The 22863-nt window shown below is 37.8% G+C and overlaps 2 protein-coding genes and 1 non-coding gene across 3 annotated transcripts; all 3 read left to right on the forward strand.

Moving 5' to 3' along the window:
• Positions 1-5159: 5159 nt before the first annotated feature.
• Positions 5160-7549, forward strand: LOC126827235 (potassium voltage-gated channel protein egl-36). The gene is made up of 2 exons (XM_050556483.2): positions 5160-5730; positions 6634-7549. Exons 1-2 carry the CDS (start codon positions 5275-5277, stop codon positions 7540-7542), a joined length of 1365 nt encoding a protein of 454 aa, XP_050412440.2. The 5' UTR covers positions 5160-5274; the 3' UTR covers positions 7543-7549.
• A 5872-nt stretch (positions 7550-13421) lies between these two features.
• On the forward strand, positions 13422-21520 carry LOC126827234 (prohibitin-2). Its single transcript, XM_056102541.1, has 8 exons — positions 13422-13638; positions 14383-14464; positions 15482-15561; positions 16228-16352; positions 17253-17438; positions 18293-18400; positions 19552-19629; positions 20816-21520. The coding sequence occupies exons 1-8, from the start codon at positions 13509-13511 to the stop codon at positions 20924-20926; spliced, it is 900 nt and encodes a 299-aa protein (XP_055958516.1). The 5' UTR covers positions 13422-13508; the 3' UTR covers positions 20927-21520.
• On the forward strand, positions 19176-19476 carry LOC126828931 (small nucleolar RNA U85). The gene has a single exon (XR_007683312.2). It is a non-coding gene; the product is annotated as a small nucleolar RNA U85 (small nucleolar RNA).
• Positions 21521-22863: the final 1343 nt, after the last annotated feature.

A 22863-nucleotide genomic window follows, 5' to 3' on the forward strand; every position in this document is an offset into this window, starting at 1 on the left:
AGTGGACGTTAGCCCTGTGAATAAATGTCTAAATAATAGTTTATATAACATTTGAAGCCAAAATAAAGACCTGTAATAGGCGGATTTAGCTTTAACATTCCTTGGTGTAACTTTAAAGGCGCTAAATCGCTAATATTTTGGACCTAGAAATGGACACAAATGCGTCGCAACGCATATAATAATGTAATATGAATGTATATAAATTGATTTACATTCAATCGTTTCTAATTTTACTATAATTTCTAATCAGTTATGTTCGGCGAAATACGTCAGAAGTCTCAATCGAATGACAATATCTAGCGTCTGACTGTTCCAGTCTACACAGATAGTATTTATTGCGCCTGCTCTCCAGATAAGAATATGCCGTCACCGTTTGACATGACTTGTAAAATATGTCTAGCCTCGTCCTTCGAGACCCTTGTTACAAATGGCGCTGAATGTACCTATGGCAAAATGTCCCTTGGTACAAATGACGCTGAAACGCATTATGGTACACGGATTCGTGTACCAATGGTAAAATGTTTATTTTGTCTTAAATATTGGATATCAGACGCCCATCTTTTCCCGGTAAGATCTCAACATCAATGTATATTTAAATTGACAAATGATCCTTGTTTTCAATGTCGAAGACTTTGGACGGTATTATTGAGTTACACTTAGCTATACTTCAATCTGAGATGGGACATGAGTCTTGGTCATTATTGTTTTGGCTTGTAAATTTGTAGATTTCGTGCTATAAGGAATTCACAACTCTTTTAAATTCTCGGTTGTACGTCACAAGGAGTAGAGTGGCCTCTCCATCCTCTTGGGTTTTCTCCGGGTCCTCCGTTTCCCTCTCACTGTCAAAGACCCCTACGCGCAGGCTAATTATTGAAATAAAATTAAACCATACGTTAGTCCCGAAATGACATAGTTTGTGTTCGAGTGGACGTTACCCCCCCCCCCTCTCCCCCTCTCTCTCTCTCTCTCTGAGATGGGACTGGAGCTTTGATTATATATTTTTGTTTAATCTGAAGAGTTATTGCTTTAAGATTGAGTAATCTTGAGATGGGACAGGTGTCTTGGTCAATATAGTTTTGATAAATCTGAAGATTTCAGGCTTTGAGTAGTTAATCATGTTTGATAACTGATCACTGATTAGTTATCGGGATGGGGATAAATTAACACACAAAATGGCTTTTAAAGTATCGAAAAACATCTAATGGAAAAATAAATCTAGCCATAAAAAACTGGTATCCATTAGAATCCAACCGAAATTACACACCTGAAATCCTTATACTCACCGTTATACTTTAGAATTCACGTGTAATCCATATATCTGCGAAAAATCAATGTTTACAATCAGAAGTCATTTTTTCTGGCCAGCTGTCGATGTGACTGTGAGAAGGAATCAGTTTTAACCTAATATCCACGCAATGAATCGACCACTGCAACACCAGAAAACGAAGAAAAAACAGTCAGTGCATCTTTTGTTTATAAATTGGACGCTATTATTGAAAGGATAGTTTATAACGGTATATATGTATTTATACGTAGCTGAAGTCAGAGTACTATCTTCACCGCATCGATTACAGATCGCAATTCAACTTTCGCTAAAAATTCATTTGCAAAGCAGGTGATCTTAACTGACTAAATACTATATTTATCTGCATTTCCTATCCAACATGGGGGATCACGTGGCTAAGTGGAGGTCGGGTGTTCGATCCCTGCATTGGCCGAGAAAGTTCATCCAGATTTTCCGGGGTGGTTCCCCCTTGTCAGCAAAATTTCCCTCAGCACACTGTATGGCGTATGCCCGTCTTCATTAGCCCAGCATAGGAGCAGAACAGTAGGACGTTAAACCCCATTTCATTTCATTTTATTTCTATCCGACATAATAATTGCGTGCAAATCATGGCTAAAGTGTCCTGTTCTATGGTGGCTGTTAGCGGTCATTCTGCATTCTCGACTTGTGAAGGCGAGAAGTCGCACGACATTGTATTTTGTCGACTTGTCGCCTTCACAACCCGACAAAATAACTCGAGAACTGTATAGCCTTCATTTTGTCGACTTGTCGGTTCATTTCTGTCGACTTGTTGCCTTCGTCTTATCCCCCACCCGACAAGTCGACAAGTCGATAAAATACAGTTAATTCTACTAGTCGACGAGCTTCCTGCCCCCAGAACACGAGATTAATTTTCCCCGACTTCTCCCCCGCGACTTCTGGCTTTCTAGCCTTTGAATATCCTCCTGGGGGGGTTGGATGGCCGAATGGTTAGCACGTGCGCGCTGTATCATAAGCCCTGTCATTGAGTCAACTGGCGTGGTTTCGAATCCCCGGTTGTACGTGATAAGGAGTAGGGTCGCTTGTCCAACCTCGTGGGTTTTCTCCGGGTCCTACGGTTTCCTCCCACTGCTAAAGACCCCTATGCGCAATCGAATTCTTGAAATATAATTAAAACCAAATGTTAGTCTAGAATATACCTAGTTTGTGTCGAGTGGGCGTTAAACCCCATTTCTCTCTTTCTTTCTCGCCGCATAAGTTCAATGATTTCCAGCCACAGCACCATTTACCCACACAAATCTGCTGAAATCCACCATAATCTACTTATATACCAACTCAAATCACATTAATTATTTTCATATGTCGTTATTTGAACGTTCCTGGTGACAATATGTTATTTATTTCACTAGAAACTATAGTTTTTATAGACAAAAAATAGACTATTTGGGGGACAGACAACGATTATTTAAACTACTTCATGTATCAAATCAAGCAATCTACTTCTCTGCACCAGTGAAGACGGCCATACGCTATGCGGGATGCTAGGCCTATTAGGGCAATTTTTCCCGGGCAGGAACGTTAGGCTAACTCTTATTTCAAATTCTAACTGTCAAGGGTTCCATTGCGTGCAGGTGCACACGAGATATCGTGTTTTCTTTCTTACTACCCGAAAGCCTTGTCCGTTGCATCCACCCACCCCCACACGCGTCTCACACTGCTGAAAAGTTGGTATGACGCTGGAAAACTCCGAGCTAATTTCTCAGCAAATGGCGGAACGAAAACAAAGTTTGGGGACAGACCACTACTTTTTCTGAACCAATGGAGACGGACATAGTCTATGCAGTGTGCTCTGCCCAGAAACCGTCGCTACGGCCTACTCTAATTTCAAATTCCAACTGACAAGGGTTTTATTATATGTAAACGTGTATACTAGACCTCGGCTTTTCGTTACTTCAGAAAGACTAGACACAAAACACTGTTCCTTTCCAGTCCCAACGCCCGCGTCCTGCACCAATGACAAGGTTAAACCGCGCTGGAAAATCCCGATGTAATATCTACGTCAATTTAAGGACCCGATTAAGAAGTTGAAATTGGGGCGTGGCAACTAAAAAAATTGTATCAGAAGTTACAATTTAAGTTCTTGAAAAGATGTCTGTAGGCACTTTCCTATGAGACGAAATGAGCTGAATTAAAATGGAGTTTAACGTTCCACTGTTCTGCTGCTATGAATCAATCATAAGGTCATTGAGTCAACTGGCGTGGTTTCGATTCCCCGGTTGGAAGGGTCGCCTGTCCAACCCCGTGGGCTTCCCCTCACTGTTAAAGACCTCTACGCACAAACAAATTATCGAAATAGGAGTAGAGTCGCCTGTCCAACATCGTGGGTTTCTTCCCACCACTGTTAAAGACATCTAAGCGCAAGCTAATTATTGAAATGAAATTGAACCATATGTTGGTCCTGAAATGACCTAGTTTGTGTCGAGTCGACGTTAAACCTCATCTCTCTCTCTCTCTCTCTCTCTCTCTCTCTCTCTCTCACGGATAACAAGAGAGCTGAAAGTCGGATGTGTGAATGTTGCCGCTCATTACTTCAATCATCGGGATTTTCCTGAGTGGTTCCCTGGTGTCAGTGGTGCAGGACGAAGGACTTGGCAATGGGCACCATATAGTCGTTCGGGTGGGGCAAAACAACCGAGCTCCTGTGTACACATGGGCGTGTACGCAAAAGAACCACTGGCAGTTTGAATTCGATATAAGAGTAGATTGTAGGGCCGCTGTCTGGGCAAAATTTACCTTATCGCACATTGTATGTCGTATGCCCGTCTTCATTAGCGCAGTCGGAGCAGAACAGTAGGACGTTAAACTGATCACCTGTATATTATACTTGTTGTAGACTTTACGGCTCAGCAAAGATTTTTACTTTAAAACCACTCAACGTCCTTTGAATTACAAATCTCAACTACAACTGGTATATATTATTTATACACCAGTACGAGTAGGCTACACTTCATGGCTTTCCTTCGTATTGAAATAACAGGCGCCAGAGGGGGATCAAGGGGATCCGGGCTCTCCCCTGCTCGCGCGGAGCATTTTTTTCTCCTTCATTCATGGAAATGATCTGAAAAAAACTAATGTGTGAAGCTTTGGCGGCGTTTTGGCCACTCTGATCATATTTTATATGTATGCACCTAAATGAGCAGAAATATTGTCTCGGAGCTTCTGATTTTATCAAATTCGCGGGTAATCCACCTTGGAGCCCCCCCCCCACTCCCACCGCCTTGAGAAAGGTTAACACTATATACATGTATATCGATCATTGCAAAAAAAGCAACGATGATCGATACAAGATTATCTTGACAAGGAAATCTTTGCTTTTGACTTGACGTTGAAAAGCTGCGTATCGACAGTTTTATGGCTAGTAATGGATCAATGTGTTCAGTTCTTCCACAATGGTTTGTTATTCAGCGAGACTTTTCAAAAATCCTATAATCATCAGGAAACATAAGGGTTATGTACCTTACCTTCATAAACAGAGAGAGAGAGAGAGAGAGAGAGAAATGGTGTTTAACGTCCACTCGGCACAAACTATGTCATTTCGGGAATAATACACGGTTCAATTTTATTTCAATAATACGCATGCACGTATGGGACTTTAGCAGTGGGAGGAAATAGGAAGGCCCACTATTTCCAAACGGATCCATATGAATCATTCAGAGAACGTAAATAGGCTGTTCTGTCACATTTTGGACTTTGATTTGCATACTTAAACGATGTCATATTGTTGTGGTTTTTTTTTTCTTTTCAGAGATCCAGTCTATACTGGGACTTCGCCTTTAATTGGCATGGGACAGTTAAGAATCTGTTTATACAGATTTGTAGCAAATTAGATTAAATTATTGATACAATTATTCTTTTTATGGATATACATTAACCGGTGGTTCTTTAGAAGCTAATGCTAACCTGAATATTGCTTGGGATTTACGGAATTCGGAATAAAACGTATTTTAAAAATGGCAGAAAGGTTTACAGTGAATGTAAGTGGACGTAAATTCGAAATAAGTCGAAATTTGCTTGAGAAATATCCCGAAAGTACGTTAACAAAAATGTGTTTCGCTACGGGTGAAAATGAAGAAATTTTCTTGGAAAGACCTTTATCAGCTTTTGAAGCCATCTTGGAATTTTACCAAACTGGTGATCTCCACATCCCAGAATCCAGGTGCTATAGCGGTTTTACTGAAGAAATTAAATTCTGGGGATTTTGTGAGTCGGATATTTCGACATGCTGTCAAAGAAAACTGGCATCTTTTCGTTCTGGACAGAGAGATTTAAACGAATATGACAAATATGAAATGACTTATACTAATTATTCAATAAGGGGGTCGTCCTGCTGTGGTTTTATATCGGGAAAATGGAGATCTATCACCTGGAACCTGTTAGATAACTGTAGTTATAATATATTCGCCAAGGTAAGCTGGCTGAATGCAAACTTAAATATTGATCATCTTCAGTGAGATAAGTCATCCATATTGTCTTTAATCCTAACGATTTGTTTTATATGTGATTTATCATTTTATTGACTGCTGACGACACAATTCAGCTTGTTTAAAACAATATAATACCTAGAAAATTCAGTTTAAAGGCCTCTGCTTTTCTACACTACTGCATACAGTGGAATTTAGCACCGTACAGCGGCGCCAAGGCCTACTCTTATTTCGAGTCCTCCACCACTACAAGGAAATGTCCCCTGCTCTGTTCTGTTCTGTTATAGAAAGGGTGACTGTCTATTTATTAATTTTATACCCGTTCTCTCATGATTCGTCCGTCTTCATTAGCCCAGGTTAGGAGCAGAACAGTAGGACGTTAAACTCCATTTCATTTCATTTCATTTCATTTCTCATGATTCGTAAGCCGAGAAGCTGAATAAAATGGCTTTGAACGTATCAAGCAGGCAAGCGGCTAAACGGGAGTTTTTAGTTTTCTTACAGCCCACAGGATCACCTCAACTATTATCTAAAAGTACGTGGGGTCGGCTGAATGTTAGCGCGTGCTAAGGTCTGTCATTGAGTCAACTGCCGTGGTTTCGATTCCCCGGTTGTACGTGACAAGGAGTAGGGTCGCATGCTCAACCTCTTGGGTTTTTCTCCGGGTCCTTCGGTTTCCTCGCACTGCTAAAGATACCTACGCACAAGCGAATTATTGAAATAAAAATTAACCATATGTTAGTCCTGAAATGACCTAGTTTGTGTAGAGTGGACGTTAAACCCTATGTCTCTCTCTCTTTCATCGAAAAGTAGATCTATGAAACTTTAAATATCGATTTAGTCATGTTTATATTATATATTCTTTGTTTCTATTTTTCTATATTTAAGGTGTTATACGTGATCTCCATCTTGGTAGTTCTGACGTCAACAATCACTACAGTCTTACTGACGCATGTCATATTTGACGAACACCTGAGCCCGGAAGGATGGAAATTATACTTCGGTGATACCTACGAAGATCACAAACATATTGTGGACTTCATAATTCAGCTACACAACGGTGGCACCCGAAACTATTCTGCTTTTAACATCACGAAAGAAGAACTGGATGAATTTCCCACCGAGTTTCGAGTTAAAAACATACCATTAACACTGACTAGATACTGTTGTACGGCGTTCTTTACAGTTGAATTAATTCTTCGACTAGTTTTCTGTCCGAGTTTAAAGTTGTTTTTCAAGTTCGCATTGAATATAATAGATGTTTTAGCGGTTATCGTGGCCTATGTGGACATTTGCCTTAATCAGATATCGCAAAAAGAAGAATACTCATCTAATTATTTTGATTTTATTCAGCTATTACAGGTCCTTCGAGTTTTACGACTTTTTCGTTTGACCAGAAATATTACAGGAGCCCGCGTTCTAGTTTTTGCCGTCAAAAACTCGGTGAAAGAATTGTTTTTCATGTTTATTTTACTAAGCATCAATGCTGTTCTTTTCGCCACTTTAGTTTATTGTTTCGATGATAATTTTGGCAATCTTTCCTACGCGATATGGTGGGCTTTCATTACCATGACAACCGTGGGCTATGGTGACGTGGTACCTAACAGCACAGGTGGGCGTGTAGTGGGAGTGGTTTGTGCATCTACGGGAATTGTTCTGATAGCCTTAACCATACCCCTATTTGTTAATAATTTTCTGGCCATTTATACATTTGCACAATCTAAAGAGCTCGTGGAGAAAGATAAAATGAAGATTCACCCAAAGGACTACAGATCTACAGAAAAAGAAAATGGCTAAGTCTTCGAACGGGTTATTTCTCCAATGATGTCGAAAGCAATTTTCTTTGCCTTAAGAAATTAAATAAAAGATGTTCTACGTAATCGTTGACATAATGTTGCATTAAGATGCTGAAGGGGTGGGGGTCGCTAATTAGATCTTTAAAAAAATCTTTGAGTTTATTGAAATAGGGGGATCACGGTGGCTAAGTGGGTAAGACGCTGGCTCGCTAGCCTGGAGGTCGGGTGTTCGATCCCTGCATTGGCCGAGAAAGTTCATCCAGATTTTCCGGCGTGGTTTCCCCTTGTCAGTGATGCAGGACGGAGGGCCCGTGTACACATTGACGTGCACGTAAAAGATCCCTTGGCAGTTGGAATTCGATATAAGAGTAGGTCGTAGCGCCGCTGCCCGGGCAAAATTCCCCTCATAGCACACTGTATGGCGTATGCCCGTCTTCATTAGCCCAGTTTAGGAGCAGAACAGTAGGACGTTAAACCCCATTTCATTTCATTTGATTTCATTTATTGAAATAGGAATTTGTCTTATTAGTAGCTACCATATCCCTTCAGTATATCTATTCTATGTGTATGTGTCTGTCTGCTCAGGGTTTGTGGCTACACTAGGGCTGTCCCGGGACTTAAATTTGGTGTATAGGGGTAGCTAGGACCGGTGGAGTAACAAATGCTAGGTAGCGTTGGCCTGCCACTTCCGGTTTCGGAGTTATACTACTTTCAACCTGTGTTTGATATTGTTATTTGTAAAATGTATAAGGATACGGTTTGATGTCTACTTTGGACTTCACTGGTTTTCAGAAAATGTTACTAGCGGTGTCATTAGTTGAATTTATTTTTGATTCTTGTGTAGACTGTAGTACAGAAGTCCCCGTCTGGGCCACGATTCTTGATATCATGTTTGGACCAATCAACATCGTCTATCCTTGTCATTGAGAAGATATACCTTTCTCTATTTCGCTTAACGGGACAATCCCGATTTTAACAGAGTCCCAGAAATAAAAGTCCGTGTACGTATAAAATTTAAGCGACAAAAGGTATGGTGTATTTACCTTGTCTCAAAATTTCAACTCAAAATATTGAGTAGTTTAGAGGTGAACGTCAAAACCGCTTTTCCGGACACTTAACCCTTTTAAGATTTCGGGTCAATTTTTTCGTTGGGTGCCCTGGTGATTTATTGCCGTTCCATTAGAGGTCTATACAGTACATGGCCCACACTTCACCTAAAAGTCTGGTTTTATCCAGACACCGTATAATATAGTTTGGAACACCGGTCTCCATTTCCAGATAAAGACTGTCGAGTTTAAGCTGGTTGAAAATGTATCACGTATGTTGAGTTAGTTGCTCGGCCCTAATTAGAGGATTTTAAGGGCTTTTAACACAAAATTCTGTTTTATTGTCCAAAATATAATCTAGATTGGCCCTTTAAAGATTCAATGTCAAAATACGGGCCTTAATACGAAATTGCAGATATCGTATTACATATCCGTAGAAAGCACATACATTGCACATTTCAAATATGTAGATAATTAACTGGCACATATATATTTACTTACCTTGAAAAACGATCAAAGTTGGATAGTACTGAATTCTATCAAGTGAATAACGGGGATGGGGGTATTCAATGTCAAAACAGTGGTCTTAATACTAAATTCTAGATATGATGTTACATATCAGTAGAAAGCACATCCATTGTACTTTTTAAATATGTTAAAAAAATTCTTTCACATTTATATCTACAGCCCTTGAAAAAAAAATCAAAGTCGGGTAGCACAAAACTCTATAAAATGACGGGGGAAGGGGTATTAAAAATACGGGTTTTAACGTCCGCTTCCTCCGAAGGCGATATCGCAGACAAGTCGTATTTTTCATTTTTTTTATCTTAGCGCATGCGCAGGGGTATTTCCTGTTGGAGGAAACCGGAAACCCGCGAGGTTGAGAAGGCGCCCCTATCTCCAAGCCACATACGCTCACACCAGGGATCGGAACCACAGCCGCAAGCCAGAGGTGATCGGCCACCTAGAGGTCGAAGCGCGCACTCAGGAGGACTGACCATCCCAACCCCCCTACTACACAAGGATCTGGAAGAGTTGGTATATAACCCGCGTTCTGGCTGGTGTGAGGGATTAGCCAATGAAGCGGTCTGTTGCAGTGAGTTCTTGGCGTTCGATGCACGGAACTGTGGGTATCCTACCAGAAACATCAACGTTGGTTGGTTAATCAAATGTCCGACGTCATAGGTCAAATGCCGCTCGTATGACCGCCCACTACATCGAAAGTATTAAAGAAAAAGGAAAAAAAAAAAGAAACAGAATATACATTGGTATTTTAATCATATTGTTTAAATATGTAAATAATTTTGTGGCACTTTCATATTTACTTATCTTACAAAACGATCAAAGTTGGATGGATTTAAACTCCATTAAATTACATTTATATTTACAGACCTTGAAAAAAAAATGATCAAAGTCGGATAGTACGAAACTCCATTAAATGACATGGTCATCTAGCGAATTCTTTAGTGACGGCTACCTTGATTCGCAGTTAGTGAAGGGTGTGTGCTAAATGATAAGGCCGGTTCAATTTTTCGTCATAGTTCTAACCCCAACCCTAACCCTAGGTTTCTATAGCTCTTTGAATCTACTTGTTATTTTCTGGCGCATTCATGATTACATACTTTAGAAGGGATAAAAGCATTTTTATTTTGAGCAAAGAAATGGATTACTAAAAATAGACTACTTTCAATTCATTTCAATTATCGAAGGCTCGTGGTCATCCACAAGGAGTAGGGTCGCCTGTGGTTTACTTCCACTGCTAAAAAACCCTACGCGCAAACGAATTGTTGAACCCCATCTCGTCACACCACCCCCGTTGTCCATACTACTCGCAGTGTTTCGTTTGATTAGACCTAATTCCAGCCAAACACTGCTGTAATGAAAGCAAATTTCTGTGTCTCAAATTATGACTGGTCAATAGTCCGATTAACAACCAATACCTAATTGCGTAACAATATCATTCGGGTTTAAAGTTAAACAGAGCTCCAGATATGTTTACATAACTTTACGAAAGTTTACGTCATGACTCACAAAATTTATTACGACCAATTAACCATAGCAGAATGTTACAGAAAAACTAACTGCGTGACAAACGAGTCTATCAAAACGGCTACAGTGTAAATAATACTGTTTGGAAGGGAACAATACTTTGGCCGTTTTGAATACCGGTACCTTAAATCACTGTCCAAAGTTTTAGGGAAGACCCTAGATTAAACGAAGGGCTGTCAAGTTGCTACATACTTAGGAGAGATCTGATTGAACGGGAAGAATAGACACATCCCCCAAAACCTCAAGTATCAGAAGTCAATCCAGCAATGGTTAGAGAGGGGTTTCTTGAGCCATTGCTTCAGGGATATACTGTTGTCGGGACTGACAGAACTATGACAGAACTGAATTGGAACGTTCCGGGTGGCAAGTGACTAGCCCCTTAGTGAGGTTAGGGCTAAATCATTAGGCCTGCTAAAAATTTTTTCGTCATAGGTCACGACTCACGAGATGTAACCACTCAACTTTAAGCAGGGCTGGCGCTAATCCCAACCCTAAACCTAACCCTGGACATACCCTTATGAAAAAGTCCTATAGAAAAAGTACACGTTTCTATAGAAGTTTGTGGAATTCTATAGAATGCTATAGAATGCTGCAGGAAAACGAAATCATTCTGTATTTCAAAAACATGTACTATAGTTTTGTGTAGGATTGGTAGATGAATATTTTCCAAGTGTAATTTCCTATAGAATTCTATAGAATACTGTAAGAAACTATTGGAAAAAAAATAAACCTACAGATTCATTGGTGCTGCAATAGTTTTCTGTGGAACTAACTTGTATCCTCGAGTCAGTTGAGTAATCCTTCAGTTTTCTATAGCCTTTGTGCTAAAACCTATAGTTTGCTATATAACTAACTTGTATTCTCATGTCAGCTGTGATTCCTATAGATTTGGTGGTAAAAACTATAGTTTTGTATAGAACTAACTTATTGTCTCAAGTCAGTAGTATATTCCTATAGTTGTCTATGACATTCTGTTGAAAACTAAGAATTTATATGTATACTGTACTTAAACCATTTTAACAAATAGCCTACTATAGTTTCCTACATAATATTGTAGAAACAATGTTCTATACTACAGATTTCATAAATTGGCGATGTCATTTATTCATACTATAGTTTACAATAGAATTTAGTGATTCACTTGTGTGAATAATGTAAACTTTTCCAACATAATTTTCCTGGATGCAGTTTTCCTTAATTTATTGTGATACCAAATGACAAACTAAAATAAGCTTACCACGAAAAATAAAATATAAAGTATAAAATTGTGTATATAATATGAATGAAATAGTGATACATGTTGACACTCAAAGGAATTCCCCACCCCAACCTCCAAAAAATGCCAGTAAATGTAGATGTTCACAACAGAAATATCAGATAATAAATTTTTTTTCAGAAGTCAATGAAATAAAGACACAGTTTATTTAGATTTTAATGACTATAGCAGATTCTGTACTCAGATTCTGTCAACCGTGAATACCTGTCGACAAATTATAATTAACAGCCAATGTACTCTCTTGAAATCTGTTTGGCCATTGGCTGAATTTAAAATTCAAAAATTCAGTGTATAACAACTTTAGTATTAACAAGAAACTGAAGAGAACGGTGGTGTTTTTTCACAGAGTCGATTAAAGATAGAAAGATAAGTATACTTTATTACTTTCTTAACAATAATATTAAATTACTTTAATTAGATAAGATTTTTGTGATTTTGTTATTTATTTAACTTTATTACCTATTCTTTTCCCTATATTTCAGTTTTACCAAGAAAAGAATTTTTCATGGTTCCGGCTGGTGAATCATCAACAGAATTCAGATTAATCCATGAGAAAAAATGAGCTTATCAATTTAGAAGAATCCATGAGAGAAAAATAAGCTTATCAATTTAGAAGAAATCATGGGCCAACTATATTTATTCCCAAAATAAGATTTAATAAAAAAAAAGTCTATAGAATTCTATAGTACCCATTCCTACAGAAAACTATAGTGGCCCAATTTCCAAACTACAGAATACTACAGTATTCAATCCTGTACATAACTGTAGAATTTCCTACAGAAATTGCAATAAAAAACCTATAGAATACTATATTATTTTCCTATAGAAATTTTGCCATAAATCTGTAGGAAAAACTATATAGGATGTGCGCTACAGAAAATGTAGAATATTTGGGGCCGTTATTTCCTACAGGCCCCCAAAATTCTGTAGAATACTATAGAATTTTATCCTATAGAACACGGGACACGCCCCCCAAAAAACTCTATAGATTTTCTAATGAATTCTACACTGCTATTCTGTAGGATTTTTGCTAAGGGTAGCCCCAATGCTTCTCCCAACTCTAACGTACAATTTCGACAACAATCAAGTACCCTTACCATTTACATCTCAATGACCTTGACAAAAATTGAGCTGGCCATAGCCCTTAACAAATAGATTTAGCACCGTTGGTGACGGTTGGGTTAGTGAGGGCGAGGTTGATATCGGCCTGAAGACTAAAGGGAGATCACTCAGTTTTAAAGTCTAAGGACTGGACAATTTATTCCAGTTCAAAATTATCAATTTTACAATATTTCATTATCCCAAAATTTATCTGAAAGTACTATATAAATCATTTGTGAATGTTTCTGATATTTAATATCAAATTTTCATAAATATGGTTTTCATTTATACGGTCCAAAGTAATTGGTCCAGTCCATCGTCTTCTAAAATCTCGTATCGCGATATTTCACGTGATATCCGCCGCTTATTTTCTTCGATCTTTTAGTCTCATTCTTCAAGTAGTAAACACATTAACAAATGACTTGATGTGCGAGACTTCTTCCACATGTGTTCAGCCATTTACATCAGAAAATATTAGTTAGATAACGTCGGAAAATGGATCCAAAGAAACTCGGAGATATGGTCGGACGAATGAAGGGCGGAGGGAAGGGTTTAGGGACAGGAATTGGATTGTTGGCAGCTGCGGGGGGTTTGGTCTATGGCATCAGTCAATCGTTTTACACGGGTAAGAAAGTGAGGCTGGCTTACCAATTTCTCGCTCTTTGACCTCAATCAACACATCTCTTCAAAACTAAACGCATCATTTTGAAAGTTAAATATTAATTGATTCACAAACTTTAATTGTTGTTGTGAAGGAAGTTTTTGTAATCAAACGCTAGCAATGACATACGTCTGCCACATCAATGTCGATCAAAGTCGAAAAAGAAATTTAAATGTTTTCAGAGACTGACGACACACTCTCTCTATAAAGTCAAGGTCAGCCCAATGCAATCTTAATTAAAGTTCTCCAAATAAAGAATAAATTAAGAAGTGATGGAATTGTAATCAATAAAATCAAAATTGAGTTGTCAAAGTTTTGCCTGCCCCACTAACAGAATCAGATGTGGTGTAAGTAGATCATGAGCAATCACGAAACAAAACAACAGAAACTTTTTTGTTCCGATACTAGTGATAGTGGAATATTTGGTTGAGTATCTCCAAAGTGAAATACATGTACTGTACTGTAGTTATTTATGTGGAAGCCACTGTAACTCACTATCTGCATGGTGTAGGTCCATCTTCATTAGCCCTGTTGGTGCAGAAACCAAGTAGGACGTTAAACCATTGCATATAAATTCAGGGATTTACATTTCCCTTTAATCCCATACATGCACAGACCTCACCTCTGCTACTGACATGGGAACAAACAACAAAGCTTGAAAAATGGTCCTAATAAGGGGATGTAATTTTGTATGTTGATATATTTCAGTTGATGGTGGTCACAGAGCTATTATATTCAGTAGAATTGGTGGAGTAAAAGATGATATATATGTTGAAGGTCTACATTTTAGGTAAATATAACCATCGAAAGTAAGAGGGATGGTGGTATCAAATACCTGAATGGTATAGTAACTTCCAATATTTATTCGGACAGTTAAAATCCTGACACTGAAAAGTCATTATTAGACAGGATTTTAACTTTAATTCCAAAAACAATATCACTGTTAAGAGGTCATGTAAAACCATGCTATGCCACTGGAGACTTATTAACTGGTTGTCTTCTCTAGTTTCTAAATTAAAAATGGTAGTTATTTATGGAGGTAAAACATTGGTCTGTCGAATGTTTTGTTTTGAGAAATGATTGGCTTTTTAGAAAATTGGCAAAGAACAAATGGTTATCGTTGAGCTGAGAAAATGTGTAATAATTATCCTGTAGTAAGCCTCTTGTTTTCCTCCTTACTAAACTTAGGCTGTCCATCTACAATTACCTCCACTTGAGAACAGACACTAAGCTAGTTGACCAACATTTTAAGTCCTAAATCGTGGATTGTAGTCAAAAACACTTAAGTATACTTCAAGAATTTTGAGAATTAGGCCTGTTTATTTTGCTTCCATTTAATGGAATTGAAAAGGTTTATTTAGTCTTGGTGTATATGACAGATGTGAACATTATTAAACAATATACTTATTTTTGGGTATGGCAAAATACAGTAGATAGTTCTCGGTGTGCTGAATGGTTAGCCGGCCGAATGGTTAGCATGTGTGCACTGTATCATAAGGTCTGTCATTGAGTTAACTGGCATGGTTTCGATTCCCCAGTTGTGAGTAGGGTCACTTGGGTTTTCTCTGGGTCCTCAGGTTTCCTCCCGCCCCTACACACAAGCGAATTATTGAAATAAAATTGAACCATGTGTTAGGCCTGAAATGACCCAGTTTGTGTCGAGTGGACATTAAACCCCATTTCTCTCTCTCAATTATATCTCTTGTGTACATGAATGAAATTGGGGCACAGACTGTGCTTATGATGTTAAAAATTTACATATATCTAATGCAGTACGAGTGTTAATTTATGCATGTATATTTTACAGGATACCCTGGTTTGAATATCCTATAATTTACGATATCCGTGCTAAACCACGTAGAATAACATCACCCACTGGTAGTAAAGGTAAGGTCAAGTTAACTATAGATAAAACTTCTCTAAAATTACAATAAACATTTCTAATCTATATGGTAACTCTGCTTGTCTGTAATTTATTAGGCCCCTATGAAACACTGGGCCGAGCATCAAGAGTTGATTATGGTCTGGATAAGTTAATTAATGTCTAATTAATAATTTAGATAACATTTCTGGCCGGAAGAAAGACCGGCAATAGGCAAATTTAGCTCTTGTATAATGTATGTTTAATTGGAGTAGGGTTAAGTGATCAAGTGATAATTATGAAATTAAATGGCGATTGACGTCCTACTACTGTTCTACGCCTACTTGGCTATTGAAGATGGTTATACGCCATGCAATATGCTATGAAGGAAATTTTGCCCAGACAGTGGCCTTTTCTTATTTCGAATTCCAACTGTCAATGATTCTTTTATGTGTTGACAGGACCTCACTTTTTCGTCCTGCCCGAACGACCACCCGTCCCTACATCACTGATATGGGGGAAGCACACCGAAATAAAATGATAATTTATGTTGTTAAAATAATACAGATATTCAGTGTATGATGCGTACTCTTCTTACCTCAGTTGATGCAGATAAGTAGGATGTTAAATCTCATTTCATTCCTATATTATAATTGGAGTACGATCGTCTTTTGGTTGATTTTGTTTTATAGATTTACAGATGGTCAATATATCTCTTCGTGTTTTATCTCGACCAGAAGCCAAAAATTTACCAACTATTTACAGAAATTTAGGTACAGATTATGATGAGAGAGTTTTGCCTTCCATTTGTAATGAGGTTAGTTTTTAATCAATTTTCAATGTTTGTACATATACAAGGGTGGTTGGGTGGTTAAAGGGTTAATGCATATGCGTTGGATCATAAGGCATGGTTTCGATTAACTGCTTGTATGTGACAAGGAGTAGGATCGCCTATTCAACCTCGTGGGTTTTATCTGGTTTCCTCCCACTGCTAAATACCCCTACTCAAATTATTGAAATAAAATTAAACCATATCTTAGTCCCGAAAAAATCCAGTTTGTACATGTACAATGGGTTGCTGATTGGTTTCGTAAGGTCTGTTACTCGTAACTCTTTCACTGCCAAGATCGTAAATGTATGATCTAAATTTATTAGTCGTAATCGTACATGTACAACCCAATTTCACAAACTAATCTTGTGAGTTATTTGGGTAGAAACAATCTGGGTCATATTATATATACAAGTGGAGAGGCATCGGGAGGGACACTCATGTCTATTGCAAAATATAGCAAAATACCCCTTTGAGCAGGAGACTGTTTCAACATCTACCATACGGTCCAGAGGTATTTTTGACTTTTACATCATCTGAGGAGACTACAGAAGGGAAGAAGATAGGGATTTGTTCAATAAAATTCTTTCATTTCACGTTTTACGGAAGTTTGAAAAAACATCTATAAATCTGGTCGATTTCAAAGCATCTGGTTGTCTGCTTAGCCTCACAGGATTTTCTATGGATTCTCACATGCCATCTCGCTTATGAAGAGCCCTACATGCAAATGAATTATTGAAAAAATTATGCAATATGCTATAAGCAAATTGAATCATAGTGGCTCAGTACGGTTCTGTTTTAGCATGTCTCAGATTCAATCCTGGTAATTTCACCTTGAACTGAGTGAAATTTTATCGTATAATTTTAGGTATTTTCGTATAATTTTAGGTATTAAAAAGTGTTGTAGCTAAGTTTAACGCATCTCAGTTGATTACGCAGAGACAGCAGGTCAGTTTAATGATCCGTAGAGACTTGTTACAGAGGGCCAGGGATTTCAATTTAATATTGGATGATGTTTCTATAACTGAACTCAGTTTTGGTCGGGAATATACAGCAGCTGTAGAATCAAAACAGGTAAACCTTGTTTCATCAAAACGTTCAATCCGTCGGCACACTGTCATTTTGGCCTGGAAATTACTATATTTGTTGTACCTGAAAAAATGTTTTTGTGATGGGACATCTATTGAAGATACCACTAAAGACACTAAAAAAAAGGACAAAATAGTGCCAGAGTTAATGATGGGCACCAAAGGGATTTCATTGCCTCATTCCAGGTAGTCTGTCATTATTGAGGTTGCAGGTTCGTTTCCGATGTTGGCCTAGAAAGTTCATCTTAATTTTCCAAGGCGGTTTCCCCTTGTCAGTGGTGCAGGACGGATATAAGAGTAGGCCGTAGTGTGGCTGTGTGTGCAAAACTTCCCTCGTAGCTCACCGTATGCCATATGCCCATCTTCATTAGCCCAATCGGAGCATGACAGTGGGACGTTGTACATGTAGGATACCTTCATGTATTACAGTCTACAAGTACTGCTATTTCACAGTATTTGAAAGTAATGAATTATCTTTATGTCGATTTTCTTTAGGATTTAACAGCTCACTAAATACATGATTGCAACAATTTGATTGCTTTGTTGCAATTAATTCACATTGATGTAATGTTTGCATTATAATTGAGCTTTTCTATTAAGTTCACCATAGATAACCAGTTTTAGCTCATACTGCAGTGTTGACTTTTCTTGCCGTTTGAGTAGTTCACATGGCTAACAAATGTTTGTTGTACTTTAGCTGGGCTGTAGTAGCCTTCAGCTTTTGAATTCCGGGTTCAAACCATAGTTCTCTAGAAATAGTGATGTGTTGTGCACAAGGCAGTATATGCTCACTAGTTTGTGTTTATAAATCTATATTATATTAATATTTTACACCACCAGGTAGCCCAACAAGAAGCTCAGAAAGCTCAGTTTTATGTAGAAAAAGCTAGAATGGACAGACAACAGAAGATAGTACAAGCTGAAGGAGAGGCTGAAGCTGTCCGACTTATATCCTTTAATTAGATTTATTGTGTAAAGATGTCCAGGTGTGAAGGAACATTCCACATATTTTCTCGTTAATAATAGGGGATCATGCACTTTGTAGGGGGGGTTAATGTCTGCTTGGTCCAAAAAATCTTTTGTTTCTGAACTTACTTCCTACTTGAATTTCAATTGCTTGTAAATAGAGCCCATGTAATTGAAAGCACTATCTCTTTAAGTTGTTTTCTGGTTTGCTATAACATGAGGTCCCGGACTTTTGTCTGTTTCATATGAGAAAGTTCCTTGTGATTTCCCAATCCGCTTTCCATTCATCAGTGATGCCGGACCATGAACCTGGCAAGGAAAAATTGAAAGGACGAAAAAAGAGGTAAACCAGTGTACACAGTAGCATGCGCGTAAAAGTACATTTGACAGTGGGAATTAGCTCATGGTGGTTGGATAGCCGAATGGTTAGAATGGTTAGCGTGTGAATGTTGAATCTTAAAGTCTGTCAATGAGTCGTCTGTCCAACCTCGTGGATTTTCTCCCTCAGCTAAAGACCCCTACGCGCAAGCGAATTATTGAAATAAAATTAAACCATATGTTAGTCCTGAAATGACCTGGTTTGTGTTGAGTGGGTGTTAAATCCTCTCTCCCTCTCTCTCTCTCTCTCTCTTGCCATTCTGTGTTAATACAGTTGTTAATACAGGAGATATTTAGACCCCCAATAACAGTGTATCTTGTTATTCAGAAAGATACGTTGATAAGATATGATTATATATATAAGGAAGTATTAAATTTTGTCAGATGATGAGAACGTGCATTATTGAGCTGATTGTTAAGGTCTATAAACCAGAGTTATTATATTGTCTGTAATCTTGGTAAATAAACTCAGTCTGTTTATTTGCTGTAAGGCCGGACATAGAATTAAAGCCAGTTCTTCTCACACATGGATAATTAAAAGATAAATTATTCTTGTTCCGAAATGGCACATAAAGTAGTGGGGTTTGGGAAGGGTGTTTCATCGTGGGAAGGGAATTATAGGGGATGCATTGTTCACCTGAACGACAGCTAATGAAAATAATTTTAGTAATCTGATGGCAAAATATTACTTCATCATAAATATTTTTGTGATTTAAAATTTGCATTGATTTATTGTTTCTTGACTTCACCTGTACATTGGTCAAGCTTTAAGTATGAATCCAGGTTACCTGAAATTAAGAAAGATTCGAGCTGCACAAAATGTTTCTAGAACAGTAAGTAGAACAACCAAGCTTCTTAATTCATATGTTGGGGGTGGGGGGGTGTTGGTCGGTCGTATGGTTTAACATGTGTACATTAGATCATCAAATCTGTCATGGAGTTAAGTGACAAGCTTCCAAATCCCTGCTTGTATCTGACAAGGAGTAGGGTCGCCTGTCCAATCTCATGGGTTTTCTCTGAGGTCTCTAGTTTTCTTCCACAGCTAAATGTTAATAAACAGACAGTTTTATGGATAACATTCACTAGGTTTATTAACTGCAACGTTTCAATATCTCATTGAAACCCTCAGTAAGTAATACAAATTACATTCCGAAAAATGAATTGTGCTGACAGACATGGCGTCTAACAACAGTTTATTTACTGCTTGTTGTACTCCCCACGAAAGCAATGTTCTGAGAAGGAGAGAGAGACAGAGACAAAGACAGAGAGAGAGACAGAGAAATGGGGTTTAACGTTTCAATGAGGTTACTCTCAATGATAAATCAAACATGTGACAGACGTTTATATACAAGTGGATAACAATAAATTAATAAGCAAGTTTACATACAAGTGGATAACAATAAATTAATAAGCAAGTTTACATACAAGTGGATAACAATAAATTAATAAGCAGTTTGAATTATATATCGCTTTCACTAAATGCCTTTTCAAAGATAGCTAAATGTTAGTCTCAAAATTATGACCTAGTTTGTACCAAGTGGATGTAAAACCCAGTTTATCTCTCTCTGGTTTATTCATTTGTCAAGGGTGGTACCTGGTGCTGATTTAGAAAAGTGCACCTAGTCGTTTTGATTGCATAAATAAATAAATTGATGTCCAATCTGTATACACATTTGTGTGTCCAGAAAAAGATCTTTTAAAATTGAAGAAAAGTATGTGGAAACACTGCCAGCCGCGTAAAATTCTCTTGCCTTAGTTTGCATGCGTAATTACTGTATGTCACATGATCACCAATGTATTGTGTTGATGCACAGTTGGAATGCAAATAAAAGTATGCAGAAATTACGCTATCGGTTCAAAAAATTCTTCACCTCCACTATAATCAAAGAAATAATAACTTTCAATTAATCAAAAAAAAAAAACTAATTTCAGTGGGGACGGGATGTTGATTTTATTTATTTTCACTGTAATGATTGTATAAATAAATTTTATTTTTATTTTATTTTTTTTTTTTTATAGGTTGCCCAGTCACAGAATCGTGTTTACTTGAATGCCCTTAATCTAATGTTAAATGTTACAAGTGACGACTTTGATGCCGCCGCTGATAACCTATCAAAGAAACGTCGTTGATTGAATTAGAACAATTTGTGTGTATATCATTAATCGTGTGATTGTTTATACATATGACTGATTATGTATGTGGATTGTCATTTATATATAGAAAGAGGAACAGCGTTTATATGTGAATAGTTTATACTAGTGCTCATGAATACATCATACATATAGAAATAGGCTTATTTTTAGTTTTAACTTTCTTATTTTTCGGGATTCTTTATGATTTGTTGGGGCCTTAACATGTCTGGCACATTTAATGTTGTACAGGGGATTTGAACTTTCGTCAATAAAAATACTGTGCCTGGCGAAGCACGAATTTGAGTCGTACATTGTGAGATATAGTAGGCTGAATTTCCAGGCTTGAAATTGACTCTCGGCCCTGTGAGTATTTATCAGTTGGAGTAATTTAAATAAAGGACTTAATGATCAAGAACAGGATTTCTATTACATTTACATGGTACACCAATTTAAAGCATCCAGCAAACCAGAAAGGGATACAAGAATAATCCTGATGAAGGAAGTCAGATGAAAATATCAATATTTATAAAATAACCTGATTTGTCATAATGAATGTTATCATATAGATCTATTAAAACATGATACAGTGAATGGTTGTCTTTATTATTTTTATCAGTGTTGTAATACTGTATATATACTATAGGGGATATTTTAGTTCTATGAAAGGTGCTCTGGTTAATATATTGAAGTGGTTAGACAAATGGGTGACGAGAACTGGGCTAATATTAGGTATCTTGCATTATTCTACAAATTTCTTAGACCAACTCACTGACAGTTCTACCGCCATCAGTTTCTGGAAGTGTGTTACTGTTGTCCAGCCATCGGGTGCACAGATTAGACTAATTATATACAATAAAGCTGATGTAAGAAGGTGCCCAATTGAAACACTTACCCATAAATGGCAATTGACCCACCCCAATAGCCGACATAGCCAAGCGTTTTATATAAATTTAAGAGCGCAAGTAAATTTGCTTCAGGCGTTCAGTGTTCCTAGGAGGACATCATTCAGCTTTCCTAGAGAGACGTGTAGCTGCCTCAGCTTAGCGGGGAGGATAAAGACATCATCTGGTATTCTTGGGACATTTCCACAGCCTCCTCGGCTTAGAGGCTGAGATACAGACATCATTCGGTGATCGGGGGTGAGGTGGGGGCGTCTCAGCTTAGAGGCCGAGATACAGACATCATTTGGTGGTCCTGGGAGGACACCATACAGCGTTCTTAGAGGGACGTATCACCACCTCAGCTTAGAGGCCTTGATACATACATCATGTAGGGTTCTTAGGGAGACATATACCTTTAGAGGCCGAGAAGATTATCATGCAGACTAAGAAGGGATAGGGAACTTCTATTAAGCTTGTATTTAATGGATGTTATAAAGATATATAAATATAGTTATAACAACACAGCATTCCAGAGATACTGACCATGGAAGTTTTATACACAACGTGGAAGTCCTAACGAAACACGGGATTGTGTCAGTGTTTGACTGTTCAAAATAATCATAGGTTCTTTTAAACATGCATTAAGTAAGAGCTAAATCTGCCTACATTGTTTATATTTTAAGTTTCATCAAAATCGGATAACAATTGCGACTTCTAGAGGGTCCACAACCTCGGTTTGACATACTATTTGCATACAAGCAGCCGCCATTTTGTCAGGCAGTTTTGGTCTGATTTTCACGAAATTGGAACTGAACCGTGATTAGGGTGTAACGGTGATAAATTTAAACGTTTTTTAAAATTGGATAAAAATTGTGACCTCTGGTCCAGTGGTACACAAGCTAAAAACGTGATTTTTCGTACAATCAGGGGCTTTAATCAAGTTACAGTCCGATATGCACAAATATCAAAAGGAACCACGATCTTTGGATTATAAACATACATTTCAAGTTTCATCAAAAATCGGATAAAATTTGTGACTTCTAGTACGTCTAC

The sequence above is a fragment of the Patella vulgata genome, chromosome 7, assembly GCF_932274485.2.
Source record: "Patella vulgata chromosome 7, xgPatVulg1.2, whole genome shotgun sequence".
Taxonomy (NCBI): domain Eukaryota; kingdom Metazoa; phylum Mollusca; class Gastropoda; family Patellidae; genus Patella; species Patella vulgata.

What these genes read in the sequence shown, in the direction of transcription:
- LOC126827235 (XM_050556483.2), top strand. Translation starts at nt 5,275, where the DNA reads ATGGCAGAAAGGTTTACAGTGAATGTAAGTGGACGTAAATTCGAAATA. An exon ending in GTTATAATATATTCGCCAAG is followed by an intron (nt 5,731 to 6,633) that starts GTAAGCTGGCTG and finishes TCTATATTTAAG; the next exon opens with GTGTTATACGTGATCTCCAT.
- LOC126827234 (XM_056102541.1), top strand. Translation starts at nt 13,509, where the DNA reads ATGGATCCAAAGAAACTCGGAGATATGGTCGGACGAATGAAGGGCGGA. An exon ending in GTTGAAGGTCTACATTTTAG is followed by an intron (nt 14,465 to 15,481) that starts GTAAATATAACC and finishes TATATTTTACAG; the next exon opens with GATACCCTGGTTTGAATATC. An exon ending in CAGCTGTAGAATCAAAACAG is followed by an intron (nt 17,439 to 18,292) that starts GTAAACCTTGTT and finishes TTACACCACCAG; the next exon opens with GTAGCCCAACAAGAAGCTCA.